Raw genomic sequence first — 23,593 nt, 5'->3', positions numbered from 1 at the left:
TTCACTATGGCCTAAAGCAAGCACTGAAGCATCATTGGAGACAATGATTACTCCCTCAAGACACAGAAGGAAGCAGCTAAAATGTAATTAACATGTGAAGCGATCATCACAAGATTAAGGGCCTCTAGTTCCAAGGCATCCAAAGTTTTTACTGGAAGGTCGGCCAAGGCCCCAGCTATCCCAATTTGAGACGTGCACAAGTCTAAGGGAAGAAGGCTTAGGAGCTAGCTACGCTGGAGAATTAGCTCAAATAGCTGGATTTAGAAACCAGTAGGTGGCGCATAGAATAAGAGACAAACCACACCTACTGCTGCCTGGTAAACTCCTTATTAGCCCCAGGAAATCTGTATCAGCTCAAAGACCATCACTGAGTACAGAGACTGGAGAAGATCTCAAGACAGGAGGTCCCAGACGGCCTCTACAGAATGGAAAGATTCTTTTTATTCACTTTGCCAGAAGAGTTTGTACAAACATGGGGGGCAGGGAGGAATGAGGTGGTAACTTCATTCATTGTTTCAATGAATGTCCAAACTTGCTCTCCCTTCAACACTCAATTCGAGAGATAGGAAGTAGCTGGGGACCAATGGAGGTTGAGAAACCAATTTCACTGGTTCTTCTGGAACTCATTTGCATCTGCCATGATGGAAAAGACATCAATATCCTAAGTCAGCTTCTGAGATGAGTAAGGATTGTTCTTAACAGTTTCTCACTCCAGAGAGGGAGACATTAAAATGGGTTCCTATCTTCCAATAATCACTCACTGGAGGTGACTAACTCTACTAGCTGTCCTCCGAGGCAAAATGATATCTCTGATCACTATCTTGGAGGTGAGTGGCATTCATCCCTGCTTTCTGTTAGGCAAGACCAGATGCAATGAAGCATCCATGACCAGTCATATCTGCATTACCCTGAAACCAAGATATAGACATCCATTATGTCATGGGGGTGAAGGACAATCTGCTTCCCAGTAGTGGTGATGCATACCATAGTAATTAAACAGGACCACAGGGTAGGTTGGGATGCCAATATCATCCCCATCAAAAGTTTATCAAGTACAACCTGAATCCTTATTCCCATAGGGATCAAACAGAAACATAGAAACAGATGGGAAATGTAACTGATCCCTTTCTCCAGACTGAAAATCAAAACCTGGTAATCAGTGACCAATGCTCAAAGCCCAGTGATCAGTAGATAACTTTTCACTGGTGCCTAGACACTTGTGAATTGTGCCCAGTGACTGATGCCTGGAAAACAAAGAAAGACCCATCCAGTAATGAAGATCTGACTAACAACTCCATTTCAGATCACCACTCTTCAATCTGAAGAAGGTGCAATTAGCTCATCTCTGCCAGTGGGACATCAACCTTCATAGGCCACTGCTCATCCATAATTGGGAGGTGCAACTTCACTATCAGGTGTTCTCCTTCCCTTGGGAGGGACCAAGGAAGGATTCCCCATGGACCATTTTGGTTTGAAATGAGTGCTATGGATCCGTGGCCTTTGGAAATTCACAGCAGTCATTCTAGAGCATTCCTAGAGATATTTCCCCAATATGGACAGAGATCCAGACGCATCATGGGAAAAGGGTGGTTTATCAAGTGATGAAGATGAGGAAGTAGGATGTTTCTTCCTGCTTCTGTATGTGTGGTGACTTTAAATGAAATCTTACACTTGATCAGTCCAGAGACAACTAATCAGGCACAACCAGAGCACAGTAGGCAGAAGGGGTGTGTGTCTGATGGGACCCTCTTGTAAACTCACTTATGCAAATCCAGTGACATAGTAATCACTAAAGAGAAAATAAACTCACAGAAAACAAACAAATTCTGGGAATCCTAACAGGACAAGTAATGGATATTCTGGCACAGAACTATGATGGGGATTACAATTGGCTGAGGAACTTTTTTTTAAAGAAATGTACAAAAACCCTATAAATTTAACTGAGAAAACACTCAAATAATACAAGGACTAAGGAGGATAAATTCCATATGTTGGCTATAACTAAGGCTGGGATCATGTCCTTTTTAATTATGGCCATCCACTACTGAGTGGAGGAGGGAATAATTAGCTTGGACTGGAACTAGGAGTTCTGGTAAAGGAAAGCAATTAATGTATTACTGTTATTACAATGCATTTTAATACTGTTTCTTGCAAAGTAAATCTTGAATTTCAATGCAAGTAGCATAACTGGGAGGTGCAACTTCACTATCAGGTGTTCTCCTTCCCTTGGGAGAGAACAAGGATGGATCCCCCATGGAATCTTATGGTTTAAAATTAGTACTAGGGATCCCTGGCATCAGACTGGGATCATGTTCTTTTTAATTATGGCCATCCAATACTGAGTGGAGGAGGGAATAATTAGCTTGGACTGGAACTAGGATTTCTGGTAAAGGAAAGCAATTAATGCATTACTGTTATTACAATGCATTTTAATAGTTTCTTGCAAAGTAAATCTTGAATTTCGATGCAAGTAGCATCCTAGATGAAAACAAAATGGTAAACTTAGATAAGTTCATATCTATCTATCTATCTTTGAAAAGAGATTTGGAGAGCTGACAGGGCATCTCAGAAGAAAAGGATACAGAAATGCTACACTGACAGGGCTATTAACAAAACTAAACTTTGATAGGAGCACTCCTAAAATATAAACCAAGACAACCAACAAATGTGTCCCCTTTTGAGCCCAATGCCCCAAACTTAGAATGATAATTTGGAAGCATTGAGAAAAGGCTGAATCATCCAAATGTCTGAAGGGCATATACCAAGACATTCCAATGGCTGTGTACTGTAGACTTAAACATCTGACAGACCATCTGGTACATGCCAAGTCAGCTTCAGGCACATACTGCTGCAAAGACAAGAGTTGCATAATTTGCAAACATATGCCAAAATCAAATCGCTTATAAGTTTGAAGACAGGAGTTATCTTCACTATTACTCAGAATCAGTATATCAGATATGTAGATTATTTAACATAAGCTGAAAATGGGGTGGGGTAGGGGTAAAACTGATTTTAACTAAGCAATACTTACCTGTTGTGACAGTGCAGCTGCTACTCTCACGGGCTGCAAATACCCTGACTGTATAACAAGAATTTGTCCTACTAATAGGGTGCACCAGATGATTCCAGAACACAATAGATCGTACTAGATATGTTGCCCATGTACACTGTCCTTCATTCATTTAACACACATCTTAGTTCACTGGGGAATCAATGTGGTACAGGAGGAGGGAATGTGGCAATAGCAACAGGTAAATATTACATCATTAAAATTAGTTCCCCCCAACACACACACACACACACACACAAAACTACATTTTAATAGCAGTAAATACAAAACCTGTTGCATAGCTAAATATTTCAGTTTGGTGGGAGGCTGATGATCCCACCACTGGTCTGCAGAATATAAGTCTACTGCCAGATGGTATCCACATGGATACTTCTGAGCTACAACTGGACACAAGGAAAATATGCCTTCAACTTGGTAAGCCAAAGAGCAAAGGTAAAAGAAGGTAGTATGAGATCGCCAAAAAGTAGCCATCACTGCATCTTCCAGACTACTAATGAGTTAGATAGGCCCATGACTTAGTAATAGCTTTAACCTTCAATTTCATGAATGAAACGTTCCTCTCAGGAAGGGACTGATAAGCTCCCCTGATAGTATATGCAATCCACGTTGAATTGGTAGAAGCTGAAAGACCACCTGAGCCCTTAAGGGTGAGGAACAAAAGTCTCAGATCCTTTCTTCTCCATTTAAAGATACTAAAATAAAAGCACAATTTCTAAATAGGCATAATAGTATTACTGGATCATCCCTACACTGAAACTGGTGATCTTAATCAGTCAGGAGTGGAGCAACCAATAGGAGTTGGTGTTTGCTAAAAACCTAGTTGGCAAAGGGGAGAAGCAGACTCAAAGATCTATAGAACTTATACAGCCTGTTTCTATCGATAGGCCACAAACCTTACTCCATAGTCACAAAGATGCTAATGAGAGAAAGAAAACAGGCTTGAGGGTAAGCTTCTCAAAGGAAGGTTCACCTCATGATTCATTAGTTAGAGACCTATACATGTGACTGAACCAGAACAAAATATCAGTAGATTCTGTTCTAAATATGGCTTTTTATCAACAACAATTTCATTCATTTTAAGTGTTGTTAAAAGTAGAATCATTGCTCCGATGCAATAGTCGGCATATACTTTGGTTATGGGTTTCTTCCACCATATACTATCTTAAAAGTAACTTTGAAACATATTTACTTCCTAACTGCACTGACTTATTCTTATTATCAGGAATTGTTGACCTTGTAATATTTAATATCCTTTCATTTAATTTGGAGAAAATGTGCATTTTGGCATTTTGATAATTTGATATTTTGGCATTTTTACATGAATTGATAAAATAAAAAGAGATGCCTTAAAAATTTATCTTTAAAAAATCTTGACAACAATAGCAATAATTAAACAAGCCAAAGTTTTAGAAATATTTTGGGGCTGATCATTTCATTTCAGTGGCAGGGAGGGATTCTGTTAAAAAAAAAAAAAACTTATCTTGATGTAAAAAGAAGAAGAAAAAAAGTATGGCTTGAAGGAAAATTCCAAGTCACCACCCCCAGAAAGTTAATGACTAAATCTTTTTGCAAGTGTTTCTACTAAAATCATTTTTTCCAAGGTCTTGACTTTTCCATCTCACTTCTGCTAAAGTTTGGAAGTTTATTTTATTCAGAAATGCACAAGCCATGATGGGGCACCTTATAACTCTTTATATCTAACACACCTTGATAAGTATCCTCTCTTGGGCCTTAAGCTCTCCAATTACAATAATAATGTAATCAATTTACAGCCTTTTTTGGCTGTGTCAGTCTTATCAGATAACTTAGCATACATTCATCATGGCATCCATCCGTCTACGGGAGATGATGATGTAGCTCCAGAGTAAGCTTTTGTTTCTCCTTCTTTCCAGCTCTCTTTTCAGATTCTTTTATGTTTCTGTCTTCCTTGGCTTTCTGAACTCCCTGTCTGACAGCTAGACGCCAGGTGGAACGGTTGTTAGCACAGCTCTCCCAGTCGTTGACATTGATCTTGGCCATCTTCATGTCCTTCTTGCAAACATCTTTGTATCGCAGACGTGGTCATCCAGTCGGTCGTGCACCTTCTGCTAACTCCCCATATAACAGGTCCTTGGGAATGTGGCCTGGGTCCATTCTCTTGACATGGCCAAGCCAGCGAAAGCGCCTCTCGCTGAGAATGGAGAACATGCTGTTCATGTTGGCGCATTCTAGAACCTCTGTGTTGGGTACTTTGTCCTGCCACTGGATGTACAGAATGTGTCACAGACATCTCAGGTGGAAGCTGTTGAGTTTCCTCTGGTGTCTTGCATAGGTGGTCCATGTTTTGCTGCTGTAGAGGAGTGAGCTGAGCATGCAGGCTTGGTAGACACGCAGTTTGGTCTTCTCGTTGAGGTTGGGGTTGTTCCAGACCCTCTGGTTAAGTCTGGTCATCACTGCTGCGGACTTGGCAATCCTGCCATTCACCTCAGAATCAATGGAGAGTGAGCTGGAGATGTTGGACCCGAGGTATGTGGAGTTCTCGACAACTTTCAAGTTGTACCCATCGATGGTGACAGAGGGAGGGGAGTCTGCATCCTGCGCCATGATGTTCGTTTTCTTCATACTGATGATCAGTCCAAATTCCTTACAGGCATGGAAGAGGCAGCATACCAGATGCTGCAGTCCATCTTCCATGTGTGATGTCAAGGCTGCATCATCAGCGAAGAGCAATTCATGGATGAGTACCTCTGTAACCTTGGTCTTAGCACGGAGACAGGCGATGTTGAACAGCATGCTGTCAGCCCTGTTATGGACGTACACTCCCTTGCTGAAGTCCTTCAAGGTGTACTGGAGAAGCATGGAGAAGAAGATGGCGAAGAGCGTCGGCGCTAGGACACAGCCTTGTTTGACTCCACTGGTGACTGGGAAGGCCTCTGAGGTTGCTCCATTGAAGCACTCTGTGCTGTGCATGTTCTCGTGGAACGACGCGAGAACAACAAGCAGTCATGGAGGACAGCCAATCTTCTGCAGGAGTCTGAAGAGTCCACTCCGACTGACCAGGTCAAACGCCTTCGTCAGGTGTATGAAGGCAATGTAGAGGGACATCCGCTGCTTGCGACACTTCTCCTACAGCTGACATAGTGAGAAGATCATGTCTACAGTTGACCTGTCGGCTCGAAAATCCACATTGGGACTCTGGGTAGATGCGGGAGGCCAGGATCTGTAAGTGCGCCAAGGCAACAATGCGGTGGAGGGAGATGTCCCAGTAGTTGTTGCAGTTGAACTGGCCGAAGGATGTTGACAGCCGGAGGGCAAGGATTCTCTCACTACCTGATGATGGAGGTTCAATGAAGGCGACTAGTGTGTTCTTTACGGCAAAGCCTACATCATGCTTCCTAGGTTCATTCGAGGGCTTCTCATGCCAAAAGAACATGTAATTGGCTTCCCTGATGGTGCTGTTGTCAGCCAGTCGGGTCCCCTGGAGGCAGGCAATGATGATGTTCAGTTGGGAGAGTTTTCTGTCAATGACGGCAGTCTTCCGTGCATCGTCGATCTGATGTAGGTCAGAGGTCAATCCAGGACACATGGTCCTGATGTTCCAGGCTGCAAAACGAACAGCTGGAGTCTTCTTTTTTCTTCCTGGTGCAGAGTTTGTGGCCCACTTGTCGAGATGGTCTCTAAGCTCCACACACCCATTGAAGCAGGCAGGCCATGGCAGGCAGCACCTTACCGACTGAGGGCTGCCCAGCTTGAGATGGGTGGTAGCTGTCCAGAGAAACATGGTGATCTCTCCCACCGTCAGAAGTAACCCCTGGTGCCAAACTCTATGCCAATCGAGCTCTGACTTAGAACTGATAAACTGCTACTTCTCCTGTTGTGCTGATGCCATACGACAATGCTGGAGTGTCCTCTCTAGTGGAGCTATGAAGCCTGGGCAGGGTGGTATGGAGAATAAGCTGTTGTCCATGCAGCAGATGCCCCCTCTCCACGCAGCTGGTGGGCCCGACGAATGTCAATACAGCTTGGCACCAATGGCATCCCAGGAGTTGCCGGAATGACGTTAAAATCAACGTCAGACGGCCTTAGGGACTCCGTCTCCGGATTTTCTGGCGCGGTTTACTCCCTTAGCCTTTCCCATGAGTGGGTATAGTCGCAAGGCAGCAGAGGTTTGGAACTGGAGTTTTCCTTCTCCTAGATGAGCTACCGTCCAAAGTTTTTTGAGTCCCATCTACCTAAAGCAAGTGGTTTTAAGGCGTCAGTGGCCTGCCTTCACCCCTCCTCCTGTTAGTGGAAAATGTGGTACACTGGACTTCAAAGCTAAGACACTAGCGAAGACCAGGAGCTGGATTTTAGTTGACAGAGGCAATCCGAGATGCAAGCCATATGGGGCATTTCTGGAGGAGTGGGGTGCTTGTCTCCCACTCCCACCCCTGCAACGTCAACTGTAGCATACATTATTGCAAAGATAATTGCATGGGTGTAACCTGTCCCCAGTTGACTGGTTCTGACTGGTTTCTGTAATGTGTGGATAGAGTGCATCAAAATGCTGGGGAGTTCTTTTTAAAATCTTTTAACATTGAAAAATGGTAGATTTCAGCAATAAAATGGTATTTACATTCAATTACCTTTAAGATGTATTTTAGTCATACTGCCAGTAAAATCACATTATGGAAACCACAAGATGTAAGTGAGATTCCGACTACGCATTACCAAGCAAAATTTGGCAGCTTGAAATAGCTGAAGAGGTCTGCTAAGTGAGACTCAATCAATGTCCTTGTGAATAGAAATTTGAATGTGTTGGGTTACCCTGTAGCCCTTGATCATTACTTCTCTTCAAAAGGGAGGAGAATAAATCAATCACTGTGCTCACAGAATGACAGTAGGATTGACACATTTAATATTGCACCAATCTCTAAGGATTCTCCACTTGGCATCAAAGACCTTAGATATGGATCATCTCCTGGATTTAATAAGGAACTAATAATAATAATAATAATAATAATAATGATAAGAAGAAGAAGAAGAAGAAAAAGAAGAATGACTTTATTTAAAGAGGGTAACACAATTAGCTAAGAACTAATCTACCTTGAGGTCCTCATACAAAGGACCTTATTTATTTTAGCTGCATCTCTGAAGCCACTGGATATATTGGGTTTGGAAGAAGGAAATGGAGTCAGCATTTCTAATCTCAACTGGAATACTATTCCAGAGTATTGGAAACATTTTAAAAATAATTCCTTATTTGGTTTGGGAACTTTATACTGTTTGGTAGACATGGATCGCAGGTGGGAAGTATTGCCAGGTAGCCTATACTGAGATAGTGATAGTAAATATTCAGGAGCACTATTATTGGAAGCCCTGTACATTAATTTGGCTTTTCTCAAACAGATTTGGTTTTTAATAGGTAATATTTGTAACTTACCAGCTAAATTTTCCTTGCTTTCTTTCTGGATTGATATTAGCCCATATACTCTTTTTTGAAGATGTGCCAGCTTTGCTATGTTTTTATCATTTGAATTACCCCATACTGTATTACAGTAGTCTAAATTGGGTTGTATGTAACTAGTTTAAAAACTAGTCCTAGCAGATAGATTGTTCAAGATGAGCCAAGTGAAAAGATGGAGAATATGCAGGCTGTTTTGCAGAGAAAAGTGCTTATGCTGCAACAGGACATCCATACCTAAAGACCTGGGATGGTCCACAGTGGAGCCACATGGGTGTTATCAAAATGAACCGAGATATGGAGTTCCTTACTTGTGAAGTATGAGAGGGAATGATCCTGGTGGAGAGGAAGGCATAATCATACAGCATGATAACACAATAAGGATGAAAGCATCCAATGTCCAAGTCCTCTGCATGAATGCTGGGGAAACCAAAAAGGGGAGCTTATTGTTTAGCTTTCAAACAAGTGTGTCCCCCAAGCTTGGAAAAGCGACTCGAATATGGATTGGTATAGAGACCATTTTGTGAGAACTATCAAGTCCCTGGCAGAAAGAGAAATGGATAAGCCAACAAGTTGGTCGTTGCTCTCAGCGCCTCTAACAGGGACAGGATCTTGACTAACCAGACATGACGGACACAGACTAATACTGTTTGTTTGGAAATTCATCACCAGATAGACAACATATCTAGATTGAATAAGCTCCAATTTCTCCAGGTTGGGTAGGAGATCCAGTCTGGTTATTATGGACCAATAGTGAAACAGATCAAATGGCTTCTATCTGGCTACTGTGGATCAATTAATCATCAAAATAGAATTAGGATACCTAGTGACATCTTTTCTGAACAACCTCTCTAATGCAGTCTTCTAATGAAGGGATTGCACCTCTTCCTTTAACTGTACCAGATTCAACTTGTGGAAGAACATGGTAGACCCAATTAGACAATGTGATCCCAAACCTGAAACTGGTAACCACCTCTATAATAAAAAGGACCCAGTCATTGACTGTTATGCCAAAGACTCTGAAATAGGGTCTAGCTACTGGAATGTACTGGAACCAATGATGAACAATCAGCAGGAGAGGAAGCAGGCCCCTATTGCTACCCACCCTTGTCCGTAGGACAGAGGAAACGATCTGCAAGCTTCCCTATCTGTGCCTTTGTGGTGCTTCCTACTAGGGTTCAACTGATGAAGTGGAGTTTTTTTTTTAAAGGGATGGGGTTGTTGCTTTGATACAGCAAGCATGGCTTTAAAGATCATCACTGATGAACACTGGGTGATTTGAAGTTTGGGCCAGCTTGAAAGGCAAGGAGCAGGTGTGAAGGACCAGGAAACAGAGGGAATGAGCTCACCAAAGATATGTTCTGCTTCCAGGGCAGCACCTCAGAAGTGTTTACACTGAGAGGCATGCCCAAGTTCCCAATGAAATTCACCCCCGAGTTGTTTTGGCATCAAACAGTGGGAGGTTTAACTGGCCAGGAACACGAATTAATAATATAGCATTTTACAGATACCAAGGGTCTCAATGTTGGGGGGGGGGGAGACAGGCAGCAAACCTGAAGGAAAGGCAAACCTTTTCTGTATCAAACTGATTTGAAATGATGAGGACAGAAAAGACATCATTCCGTTCTTGTTCCTGAAAGGCAGTTCTTTGCAACCCAATATCCATTAATTGTGTGGGTGGTAAGAGGGATCTGAATCTTAACCCCTAACATGGAGCTAATGGACTGTTATGCTAAGTGGATGGGGGAGAAGGAAACTCCACCTTATTGGAACACTTGAGGAAGAAGACCCATTCCACTCTCTCTTTTTGATCTGAGGTCATGAGGAATCGAGGTCCACAGCATCATCCACTACACCATGTGGCCAAGATCCTAAAGGCTATAGCTGTATGCCATGAAGGAGTAAATAATTTTCCTGCAGTGGAAGGCTTCACATCCCATAGGAATTTTGAGGAATTATATGGAAAAAAAGGTGGAAACCTTGATCTGAAACCCATCCATAGTCTGACATCTGTACAATGATTCCTAATCCTCAATGAGATGAAACCAGTCTGGAGAGAAGGTGGTCTAGATCTGTCTTTATCCCCAACCAAACATGCTCAACTGACTGGTAACCAATATCCAGGAGCCCAGTGACCATTTCATGCATGTTAACTGGTTCCTAGTGCCAAGTTATGGGTGAAAGATTAGTCAGGCAACTCAGCATAAAAGCCTTGCCCAGATCTGATAGACTTAGATCTGAGCTCTCCCCTTACCAGATGGCTTGATCCCATTACCAAAAATGGGCCCTGGAGACTTAAAGAGAGCTGCTGTCTACCATATAGGATGGTGTAGGTGGCAGCAGTTCACTTCTAACCTACACCGAGCTGTGGATGAATAGTGGGTACTGAAGAGGGAGTGGGTGTGTGACTCACCCTCTGCAATTCTGGATGAAAGAGGGTGCAACTACTTCCTGTGGGAAGGTGACTTACTATTCATTCTAATAGAAAAGAGAGGGTAAAGCTTATCCTTCACATGAGGGCGTGATGTGCTCTCTGCCCTCGTAGAATGGGGTAGGTGCTGTTCCTCCCTAATGGGAAGGTGTGACTCACTCTCCACATGTTTACAGTCTCCCTTGAGAGGGAGTTCACCAACCCAGTGCCTTCACAGAGGCTATAGCAATCCTTCAGTGAGATCCAAGTGACCCAGAGAAGGAAAACTCCCACTGCTCAAAGAGAATGCTGTTAAGAAGACTTATTCAAAAACTTCTACATATAACAATCCTTTCAGGTACACTGGATCCAGCAAGGGATCATGTGTGTCAGGGATTAAGACAAATGCAATAAACTGACAACAAACAGTCCAAAACTAGTATCTAACTAGCCTGAGTGCTTTCAACTCTTTAATGAGTCTTTTTCAAAGGCAAATACAAAACATAGACAAGTCAAACAAATAAAACAGAAAAACAGTTATGTTCGCGAAACTTGACATGGCTGATTCTACAGGAATTCAACCTTTTAACTCTATTATGTGTCAACTAGTTTATTTCAGCTTGTTGCTGATACTGGAAAATATTTTTTTATTTGACCTAGAGAGCTAACAGATCTCAAAATGAGCTTGATTCAAGCTGAAAAATACTTGATCTGAAAGCATTTTGCTTTTTTCACATTAAAGCATACATGAATGCATTTGGGATAAATGTATCCAACATGAGTGAACCTTAATGAAAACACAGTTACTATGATAATTAAATTCAAGTCCTTTCTTCATCATAATATTTAAGGTCAAAGTGTCTAATATCCTAACACAAACTCCAGTTTCTGAACAGGTAACCTTTGGCCTTTAAAAAAAAGAACTGGTTTAAAAACAAATTTTTTGTTCCATTGTATTTTTTAACACAAGTAGAAAGTCTACATCATTTTGTCTTTGTAGAACTACAATTTTTTCCATTTCTGTAATACCACCCACTGACATATATTCAGAAGTAGTGTAAAATATCATGATCTGTAAATGTGGTATGAGCTAATTGATATGTCAAAAATTTGTTACAAGTTTTCAATCAATGATTAATGCACAAATGATCAAATAAGCAAGGAAAATTCAAATTTGGTAATGTCATTGAAATTTGCTCATTAACTCACTGACCCCTGAAGATTCCTTTCATTTTCGCTTGAAATGGGAATAGGAAATGCATTTTGGGGGTTACTTCTAAATGCATCCCAAAACATTTGTTCCAGTGATTTTCATTTACCCAGATGCTTAAGTGCAAAATAGTTTTTTAAAATAAATTTGGCCATTTTGCCATTGCATGTACAGAAGGGGCAAACTTGGTTTTTCTTTTTTTTAAATTCTTTTTTAATTGAACCCATGATTTTCATGTCCTGGCCCCCTTTTACTCCAAATCTCAAACATATCCTACTTTTTGCAAAGTTTCATCTGTCTGTTTGCAGTTCAGACTGGTCTGCTTTAGATCTAAGGCCTAGGAGTCTAAAATCCAGATGTAAACTCCAGTTTTGAAACTAGTAATTTTTGGCCTAAAAGAAATCAGGTCTCAAAAAGTAATTGTTTTCTCTGCTGTATTTTTTAACACGAGCATAAAGTCTACATTGTAGAACAACATATTTCTCTTTCTGTAATAACACTTTCTTTCATTTATCATAAATGATGTCAATATTACAGCATTAATTATCTTACTGAGTTCCAACAATCTTCAAATTCGTGCAGCTCCTATTAACGGGTCCATCAAAAACAATGACCTTGATGTTTTGGTTACCAATGAGGAAGTTTGTACCACTGATGGTTATCATCGTTCCCCCTGCCATAGGGCCTGTGGTAGGTGAGACATCTATGATGTTTGGATCCTAAATAAAAATAAGACATGTATCCATCAGACGAAAACAGAAGTCCTCTGCACACTGGATTAAAGAAGCATTTGATAATGAAACATCAAAAATCAAAGCAAGAAAAACTGATATTGCCACAGTGACAATAAAAGTGACATTGCTACTGTGGTCATATCATTTTTGCTGCAAAAGCTGAACTGTTACAGGTTCAACAATCCTTCTTCAAACTGGTTTAGATCATACCTAAACAAAAAGTCTCAACAAGTAAGCATTGGCATTATTAGATTTATCGCACAATTAATTAAGGGATCCCTCAAGGCTCAGTTTTGGGCAGGCTCTCTTCTTTCTAAATAATGAATCCACAATTACAGATTTGTTTGCAGATGATGCGAAGTTTTCGAAATAAGATTAAACTCAGACCTTATTAGAGTCTAAAACTGGGCACAACAAAATAGGATGATAATTAATGATAGTAAAAAAAAAAAAATGTATGCTTTTGGGGACATCACAAAAGCTACACAAGTCAGGGAACCCAAAACTATCTCTTACAATAAATAATCACCATTAGAAAATGTCAAACGTGAAAAGCTTGTAGGTGTGACCGTAGATAATAATTTATTTTGGAATGACCATATTGATAAGCTTTGTAATACACTGTCCTCCAAAATTGCCCTACTCAGCAGAATCAAGAAATATTTACATATGGAAATTCGAAATCTATACTACAAGTCATATATTCTTCCAACAATGGATTATTTTTCAAATGTATGGGGAAACTGTGCTAAATCTGAGCTTGACAGGATTTATAAACTTCAGAAATGAGCAGCACACATAATTTTAGATGCATCTATTGATCATCCCACAAAAGCATTATTTACAGAACTCAAATGGTTCCTAATATATGACAGGATAGATTTTCACAAGGCAGTTCTTTAATATAAATGTCTACATGGAACTGCACCAGAGTATCTTCAGGACTTATTCAGGCCTTTTTCAACACAATACCAGTTGAGATCAATAATATCACACGGAAACCTTCTACCACCAAAACCAAGAACAAAACAATTTAAAAAGAGCTTCCAATACTCTGGTACAGTTATGTGGAACAAGCTTCCACTTCATGTAAAATCTGCTGAAAATATTAGAGTATTTAAGAAGAGATATCATGAGCATGTATGTGCTTCTAATAGATAATGGAATTTAGTATTTTAATATTAAACATGTTAAAATAAACAGTAATTATTGCTATCTTAATATAATTTGCATTGCTATACTCTCCTCAGAGGGCCTCAAGAGAGAATAGTGTTTGACTAATGAGTCACCCTCTATAAATAAAGCATTATTACTATTATTATATTATTATCACCTCTGGAACTACTTTCTTCTCCCATTTAGGGAATATACATATTCTTACACAAGATGATTTTCCATACTTCATTTTTCTTCGCTCTCTTCAAGGCATGAACAAATAAATGTGTCTAAAATTTAAATTGATGGTTATATGATAAAGCAATGAAATAAAAGAAAGCTTCCACATAAATGATCTATTATACAAACCATCGCTGACTGAACTTACCATGCCTTGTTTCTATTTGATAATCAGTGTCATCTAATGTCAAAATACCTCCTCAATGTCACAGCCACCTAATTGTTTTATGAGTGATGGGACCTCCCTATATGTTGTTATATATTAAATTCTGTAAATTGAAGAATGAACATTGCTGTTTGGCTGAAAATCTTTAACTTCAATTTTTCTGCATAAGTCTATGTATATGTAGCAGGAGCATAGATTTTATAATTTTATATATTCATGTTTTATCTAGACTGAAGTAGGTATTTTATTATTTGATGTAATTAATGTTCATTGATGGGTGAAATAAAGTCATCAGTTGCAATTATTGTGTTATTCTCATTTTACACATATTTAGCCATTTAGGCAACCTTGAACCAGCATTACCTGTTTTGTTCACTGAGAAATGAAGCTACCCTGATTACTGTTCATGCTGGGTTGTTATACTGTATGACAAATGGTAAGTAACTTTCTGACTGGTTAGTTTGCTGTTTGTTTGTATAAACAACATAGCATGAACAGCATATTAGTGGTGGTCATTCCAAAGAGCTTCTGTAGGGTGCTGGTCATGGAATGCAGTAAGAAAAGTGAGTGATGATTCTTTTGCTTCAAGGAAAATATGACTTGACCATTGCCTCACATGATATGGTAAAGAGACTAATAATATGGTTAATGTAACAGTTTATTTTATCTGTACTCCGTATATTTCTCTGAAATGTATTTTGATGTAGTTTTAGCACCTTTAATAGGTTATCAACATGCATATTCTTTTCTGAGCCCATCATTCTGTTAATATGCTTGTCTGTCTGCTCTTTACTTTTGCTCTACACACTGATTGTTGTGTTTAGGTCTATCTCTCTAGCTGGATAATTAATAAATATATGTGATAGTAAGTCATTCGTATTTAATGTACTGTAAACAGAATCAATGTATACATGCAGAACAATAAGGCACTGATGATGGTATTATTTATAGTTGTAGTAAATGTATTTTTACTGTATTTGCAGGGTGTAACAAAGCAGGAGAAATGTATTTATCTCTATTTACCGACCTCATGCACAATAAAACCCAATTTCTTATAACAAATACTAGACTTGCATTGTCTATTCTGTGAGTAGAAGGCAAGTGCTGCAACATTTGGGACCCAGTGGGGGACAAATTATGCTGAAGCCATGGTTGTACAATGGAAGGAGGACTGGATCAAGTGGATTAAACAAGAATAGACGGAGATACAACCCCTTCAAGATCACGCTGCCTGTGGATGTGTACATGTGGGTACTCCAGCCATATAAATTTATAAAAACATCATAGAAGAATACACGTGGAACTCTGGCTGTGTTAATTCTCTGCTTCATTCATGGAATTCAAGAAATGTTTGCATTTTCATTGAGACTCTGTGGATCATCTGAACTTTCTGATTGACAGTGATATTATTCCTGTGCTTATATAAACTGATATTTATATGTTGTGACTGTTTAGGACACTGTATAATTTGTTTGAGCATGTAACTTGGACCAAATTATTCTATGAAGTATGGTTATCATCAGTACAAGTTGAATTTGTATTTATTACAGAAACATCTATGAATATTTGAACTTGTTATATATTATTTTGTGCATTTGTACCTTAAGTCCATCATATAGCAACCCATCGTAACAGATGCTCATATTAATGGAATTTCCTTCCTGAACTTACTGACAACACAATAATTGTTCTTACAGAGTGATCCTTATTGCGAAATTTTTGTTTAACTGGCATTATATATATATATATATATATATATATATATATATATATATATATATATATATATATATATATATATATTGCGCAGAAGTTCTTGCATTTTGTCATTTGATTGTACACTTTTTTTTAGTAGATATGGAGTTCAGAAGAAGCTCAAAACACAGATGGGGCTTTAAGGCTTTAAAGGTCAAACCCAAAAAGGCAGACCTGGTTGTACATATTCCGAGGTTTCCTAGGAAACCTTGGACAAATGTTCCTAGGAAAAACCTCAGAGTATTGGTTGCTGATTTTCCGAGGTAATAGTTCAAGGACAAATTTTTTTTTAAACCAATGTCCAAGGATTTTATTGTCAAACGTCCAAGGTTGACCTCGGACTTCCAAGGCTTTTTGGAAACAATACTCCAAGGTTTCCTATGAATCCTCAGATATGTCCATGGTTTTCAAACATTCTGTATGTCCGAGGATTCCTTGGATATATTGTCGAGGTGTTCCCTGACATATTGTTCGAGGATTCCTCGGACATCTCTCTGGCATAAAACATCAGACCAAAAATAATGAAACAAATATTACAGAATATAGGAATACATTTTATTTTTAATTTGTTCAACACATACAATTTTTTTTATAAATAGGTCCACATATAAAAAAACGCCCATAAGATTCATTTAGTGCCAAATTGTCCATTTAATTTTGTAAATCCATCCATCTATATACTGGTTTTGTGATGGGTTTAGCACTTCAATGATTTTCTTGTTTATCATTGCCTCTTTGATATTCTGCCATTTCTTTTGGATCAGTTCTGAAAAAAAAAAATTTTTGAAAATATAAAATGTGATGAATTAATAAAACAAACAGTATGCATATAACATAACTGTTATTGGCAACCTTCAGTTTACAAATCATGTTTGGAATCCTTTCGTTAAGAAAACAAGGTATTAAACCTGAAAATGCTATATTTCTGTTAATTGACTTTTTTGAATTTGGGACCATCATTCTAAACTTTTTATAACCAATATAGTGAAGATTATATTCTGTTACTGGTTCAATGCCTGACAAGTTCAAACTAATGTATCATTATTTCACTGTATACTCGACTGTATTATTGTGGGATCTATATTATTGCGGCAAACAAGATTTTCGGATTAATTCTGCATATGTGCCATTTATCGGTTGTTTACAGAGGTAAAGCTATAGCTAGTAAGGACATAAATATTTTTTTTGTGCAATTTCCTTTAAAACGTCAACATTTTTTATAAGTTTACAATGAAAAAGAATAAACACCATGTTTTTTCTCAAGTGCATGCAATTACGTTGATCATATAAAACTCCAGTTGAACTTGCTATGCATTGACTTTGATTATGATATGTATTCAGTGTATTGTTTGTTTGATGATTGTAATATACTAATAGTGAAACACATGTCCTTACAGTTGCGCTTGAAATTTCATTCCATGGTAGCCAATATGGAGCAAAATTGACAAAACATTGCTTATGATCATACTTATCCTACACAAATAGGAAAGCAATAATATTTAAACTGTGTTCAAAATCAGTAATATTTCAGTATTAATAATATATTCATTTATATATATAGATTTCTCTGCCCACATTGAACTTTAAAATTATGTAACCTGACATCCTTTATAAAGTTAAGAGATCAGTGATGCTTGCATTTTTGCAAATTTGAATGCAACAGGTAAGACAGAGCATGATATTTGTATCAGAATCCATATTTCTTTTTCAATTAGACAAATAAAAGAAATCCAATTTAAGTGCTATTTAATAACATCAACATTTGACAGGAGTGAGCATTAATCATTTTAATATGGTGCACAAATTTACACCCAAAATGAAGGGCATATACTATCCGAGTTTGCAAGGTTATGTGACATCATGAATCACTACCTCATATCTCAGTAGAATGCAGCAGCAATTATGGACAAACACATGATAATATGGCAAGCCAGTACAATTATTTAAATTATAAAATACTGTACTTAAGGAAAATGGATAAAGTAATATAGCTTTTCATTAGTATACTGATGAAGTAATGAATCTGATTGCTTTGTAGATTTTCTTGCCGCCTAACAACTTATTTATGCACTGATGTTCTGTTCTCTTCTTTCATGTCTTTAACACTATTCATAAACCTATTCTTCTAATTTAATGTACTATAATAATTATGTACACTGTTATTCTAAGATCCATTTTTGAGTCATTAAATACTGTTCAGATTTTATTGTTCTTTCAACAATTTTAAACATGAATTCACTTTCATGTTTAATAATAATAATAAATAATTAAAACCATTTCTTTTTAAAAAAAATCCAACTAATGTTAATGGGTTAGTTTGCTTTGCTCTATTATAAATGGGCATATTTAAATAATTGTTATCATTAAAATGTACTATATTCTTGTATCATTCACTTCCAAAGAATTACAACTGATTCTCACAAAAAGAAAATTAGAAAAACAACTACAATAATAACAGATGATTATTATTATATTATTATCATATATCTATAAGGATTAAACAATGCATAGAAGCAGAAACACTCAGTCCAATTTCCATACCATTGTTTCACAATTATTTTTTATTAAAATATCCTTCTCCTACAACTCACACAAGCTGTCAATGAGAAAAACATAAAAACAACAAATAAGATTTAGTGAACGCTGTAGACCTACATGTTTGTCCAAAAACAATATGGCTGACGGAAGGTGCAATGCCTAGTGGGTAAAAGACATCATACAATATTTATAGTTAGCCAAACAACCCCATTCCCTTTGAAAACAAACGCAATCAACTGAAGAACTAATGCAGTGTACAGCCGGCCTATAAAATGAGAGCCAATAAACGTTCTTATCTTTTTCAAATTTAATGTAACATAATAAAAAAAAGAAATGAACTTACCTCAAATCCTTCCAATAATTCCTTCTGTAATAAAACTCGACAAGCTTGCAGAAAACAAATCTCTGACTTTGTAATCTTTGAGTGCCTTTCTTGGCTGAACAATATTTAGCAGGTTACGAACATTTCCGGTAATAGGATTATCATATACATAATGCAAACAAGTTATGGTGATTGATGAATCCTTTCCTTTAAAACTCAAGTTTTCACAGACCAGTTTGCTTTCAATGGACCACTTTCAAATTTATTATTATGATGCGTACAAGATTGATCAATCAACTGCTGTGATTGGATAATTCCATGTTCTGCAACCAATGGAAGAAAGCAAAAGAAATATTTCCCAGAACATTTTAAAACTTTTTTAAAATTTAAAAGCAGTTAGTAGATAAGCACCTGCTACGAGCATTACATAGGGTCCTTCAATGTTATTAATACCTGTCTCTCATCATGGGAATTTCCCATCATTTTTCAAAACTGCCATTGTAAAGCCTCTGCTGAAGAAACCAACACTAGACCATAATGATTTAAAGAACAACTGCCCAGTTTCTAATTTCCCATTCATATAAAAAATCTTAGAAAAGGTTCTATCCCAGCTTGCATCTCATCTGAATTCAAACAGTCCTTTTAGCAATGTACAATCTGCATATCGCCCTCGCCACAGTACTGAAACTACTTTTCTAAAAGTAGTTAATGACATTCTCTCTGCTTTGGATAGCGGAAAGATTACAGCTCCTCACCCTCCTTGATTTGTCTGCAGCATTTGACACAATAGACCATGACATATTACTTCACTGTCTCCAGCATGTATTTGGCATTCATGATACAGCCTTACTGTGGTTCAAGTCCTACTTGGTCAACAGGACACAAATTGCGTCTGCAAATGGAACACACTCCACTCCCAGTTAATCTATGTTGTGGTGTTCCACAGGGGTCTGTTCTTGGACCTGTTCTCTTCATTCTGTACACTCAGCTGCTCTCAAGTGTCATAGATCATCATCCAGTGTCTCACCAATTGTACACTTATGACACCCAAATATACAAATCTAACCACACACCTGCAGTTGATGCTACCATCCAAGGTGTAGAGAGGTGCATTTCTGATGTGAAATCATGGATGACATGTAACAAGCTGCAGATGAATGATGATAAAACTGAGGCCATTCTGATCACAACACAAAGACTTTCTCATTTACATTATTTACCTCAAACAATAAATATCAGCAACACCAACATTAAATTCACACAATCAGTACAAAACCTAGGTGTTACTCTGGACAGTACTCTCACATTGCACCAACATATCATGGACATATGCAAGGCTGCATATCTTGAGCTGAGACAAATCAGCTCCATTTGCAAATATCTTTCAGCTGATGCCACTTAAACACTTGTGTGTTCATTAGTACATTCAAGACTGGACTATTGTAACTCAATTCTGTCTGGTTCATCTCAATATCTACTGCAAAAACTTCAAAAAGTTCAAAACACAGCTGCTCGGATCATACTTAGAGTACCACGATCGGAGCACACCTTCCAGCTGCTCTGTACCCTACACTGGCTATCCATTCAATCCAGAATCAAACACAAAATTTTTTCTGTGCTATGTTTTACTGACGGACTCTAGTCCAACATACCTATCCGACCTCAACGATGTGTTCACACCAGCAAGATACTTACACTCCTCTTCTGACAATCGTATACTCATTATTCCCACTATGAAAACAAAGTCATATGGACAGCGTTCTTTTGCATACCAAGACCCATCGTGGAATGAATTGCCCACTGAACTTAGACACAGTGATCACATTCAAGAGTGCTCTCAAAACTCACTTATTTCGACTGCAAGAATAAACTTAAAGACCTAATAATGTTTCCTACCTTAAATATTCTCAGCATGTTTTTTATGTTTTCTAATTTCATGGTGTTTCTTTTTGTAATCATGTGCTGTCTGATGTAGTAAAGCGCTTGGAGCTTCTAAAGATTAGGCGCTATACGTCCTCATTATTATTATTATTATCTAAATTTTGTTCTATAACATTAAATTATCTCCCAGATTCCGATCATCTGCAGACCGGAAGCACCATTACAGGCGAAACAAATAAAAGTTTGCGGTAAGCTGACCGTCGCCATTTAAGCTGCTGACCCCAGCACTTTTTACTTGGGTCAAAAATAAAAAAATGAAAATGTTAAAAATAAAATAACAAATTCCCGACAGAACTTGAAGTGCTTAGTACACACAGATATATATATATATATATATATATATATATATATATATATATATATATATATATATATATATATATATATATATATATATATATTAGAATTAGGACCACTGTGTTACAGTAAGATGATTGTATGAAGTGATTAAAAGTGTATGCATGCTAAGAATTTTTCTAACTGGATATTCCAGCATATATATATATATATATATATATATATATATATATATATATATATATATATATATATATATATATATATATATATGTGTGTGTGTGTGTGTGTGTGTGTGTGTGTTTTGGTTCTTTATCTCATATTTTTATCTCCATGTAAATAAGATGTGAAACCAAAATCTGTGATCCTGTTTGGTACCATGATGCCTGAACTGAGATGGTACACTGTAAAACACATTATCAATCGATCAACATTAATTAACTCAATTTTTTAATTCAAATCCTAGACTTGTTAGTTGTTTTTTTAATGATAAACATTATTCATTTTAATAAACTGTAAAAATTACATTTGAATAAATATAGAGAAATCTCTAAGCACACAGTAAAAACAGATCAGGTCTGATTCCTGGCTAAAAAATTTCTAAGTCTACATTTCCAAGCTGTGTCCAAGCTAAGAAATGACTAAGTTCTTATTTCTGAGGTTTTTCTGAGCCAAAAATAAGCTTAAGTTCTCATGTCTAAGGCTTTGTCCAAGGTATTTCCTAGGTTTTTTTAAATGTACGAGATAATGTCCAAGTTTTGCTTATAAAACCTTGGACAAAATATCTGCACTGTCTGAGGTTTCCCAGGTTTTCCTAGGAAAACCATGGAAAAACCTCAGATGTCCAAGGTTTTAGGTCAAAATTCCAAATATAACCTTGGAAAATGTACAGCTGGGGACACACCTGAAGATTTCGCAAAGTGGATTGCAGACTTTACGTCTTTGTTGGGATGCTAATCCTGCAACTGCGTCCGTGACCAGTGGTCCTATATCTGTCACACTACCACATGGATAGGATATCATCATTTTCAGGAGACAGGAAGAGTGAAACATTGCATGAATTATTAAGTTACATGCTTACAACAAGGCATGTATCCACAGGACCAGGTATCTCATGCCATCCGACGTTCCTTGAGAAGCTGGACGGATTGCTATGCGATTGGGTCCAACAGCATCCATTAAGGAGTTATTATCAAAGCTGGACAGTGTGTATGGCAATGTAGATTTGAAAGAGACTTTGTTAGCTGACTTTTACAGTGTTCACCAGAATGAGGACAAAGAAATTTCTGCAAGGAGTTGTAGGCTGGAAGATTTGTTGAACAAAGCTGTCCAGAAAGGGTTGGTGAAGACCAGTGAGAGAAATGATGTGCTAAGGTTTATACTGTGGACAGGACTTAAACAGACAATTATGGCTGTCTGGCCATAAGTTTGACTCACTCAATACATTTGACGAATTGAGAGTAGCTCTTCGTCATATTGAATCTGAACACAGGCAATGGGAAGATGAGCTAAAATGCACGAAGAGAACTACCCATCTTAATATGGCATCAACTTCAACCATGAGCTAAGTGAATTGAGGGATTTTGTCCAGCAGTTGTCACATGGAGTCAGGATGCTTAAGGAGTATTCAGCATCCCACTTATCCAACAACCAGCAACACTACAGGAATTGATTTGGGATAAATAATACTGATGAGAGGAGAGACTGAATATGCTGGTGCTGTGGGCAAATCAGACACATTGCTTTTGCTTGTCATGTTCAACTAGACCATTTGAAATGGGATTTAAACTTCATGAGGCCTATGGCTGGAGGCAAACATTTAGGCTTTCCAAGGGGTTGCCCCAAGAAGCATAAAGGAACTGACACAATAGAGCTAGTAGGACCAGCTAATGAAATTCTGTTGTCATCAATGGTATTTGAGTAAATTCACCGATTTATACCGGATCGACCATATCAACAGTTAGCCAGACATTTTATAACAAGAGTTTGAAGACGACTCTGACTGAGCCCATTACAGACCTTCTGAATGTGTGAATGGAGATAAGTTACCATATATAATGGCTGCATAAATGTTGAAATAGAAAGTAACATTCTGCCAAATGTGGAAAGACAACGTTGTCGAATGCTAGTTGTGCCAGACAACTACAGCAGTCACATTCCTGTGTTGCTAGGGACAAGTTACTTGATGCATGCTCTAGAGGAATGCAAAAGTGAGCATGGAGCAAGATTTATGCAGACAGCTTGATTAAATAATGCCAACTCCGTGGTATTTGACATTCAAATGTTTGACCTTGCGAGAAAAGCAGTTAGCAGAAGAGAAACTTTTGTCTAGG

The 23,593-nt window shown here is 37.9% G+C and overlaps 1 protein-coding gene across 1 annotated transcript in view; it reads right to left on the bottom strand.

The window, feature by feature from the left end:
- The window catches only part of LOC149788908 (hepatocyte growth factor receptor-like), a 163,983-nt gene that overhangs the window by 76,355 nt on the left and 64,035 nt on the right, over positions 1-23,593 (bottom strand). The window contains exon 8 of the mRNA XM_089975039.1: positions 12,665-12,831. Coding sequence (XP_089831165.1) covers positions 12,665-12,831 — 167 coding nt within the window. The remainder of the gene's footprint in view (positions 1-12,664; positions 12,832-23,593) is intronic.

The sequence above is a fragment of the Sinohyriopsis cumingii genome, chromosome 11, assembly GCF_028554795.1.
Source record: "Sinohyriopsis cumingii isolate HCF-2022 chromosome 11, ASM2855479v2, whole genome shotgun sequence".
Lineage (NCBI taxonomy): Eukaryota > Metazoa > Mollusca > Bivalvia > Unionida > Unionidae > Sinohyriopsis > Sinohyriopsis cumingii.
The sequence above is the reverse complement of the archived record's forward strand: the minus strand, read 5'-3'. Positions and strand labels throughout refer to the sequence as shown.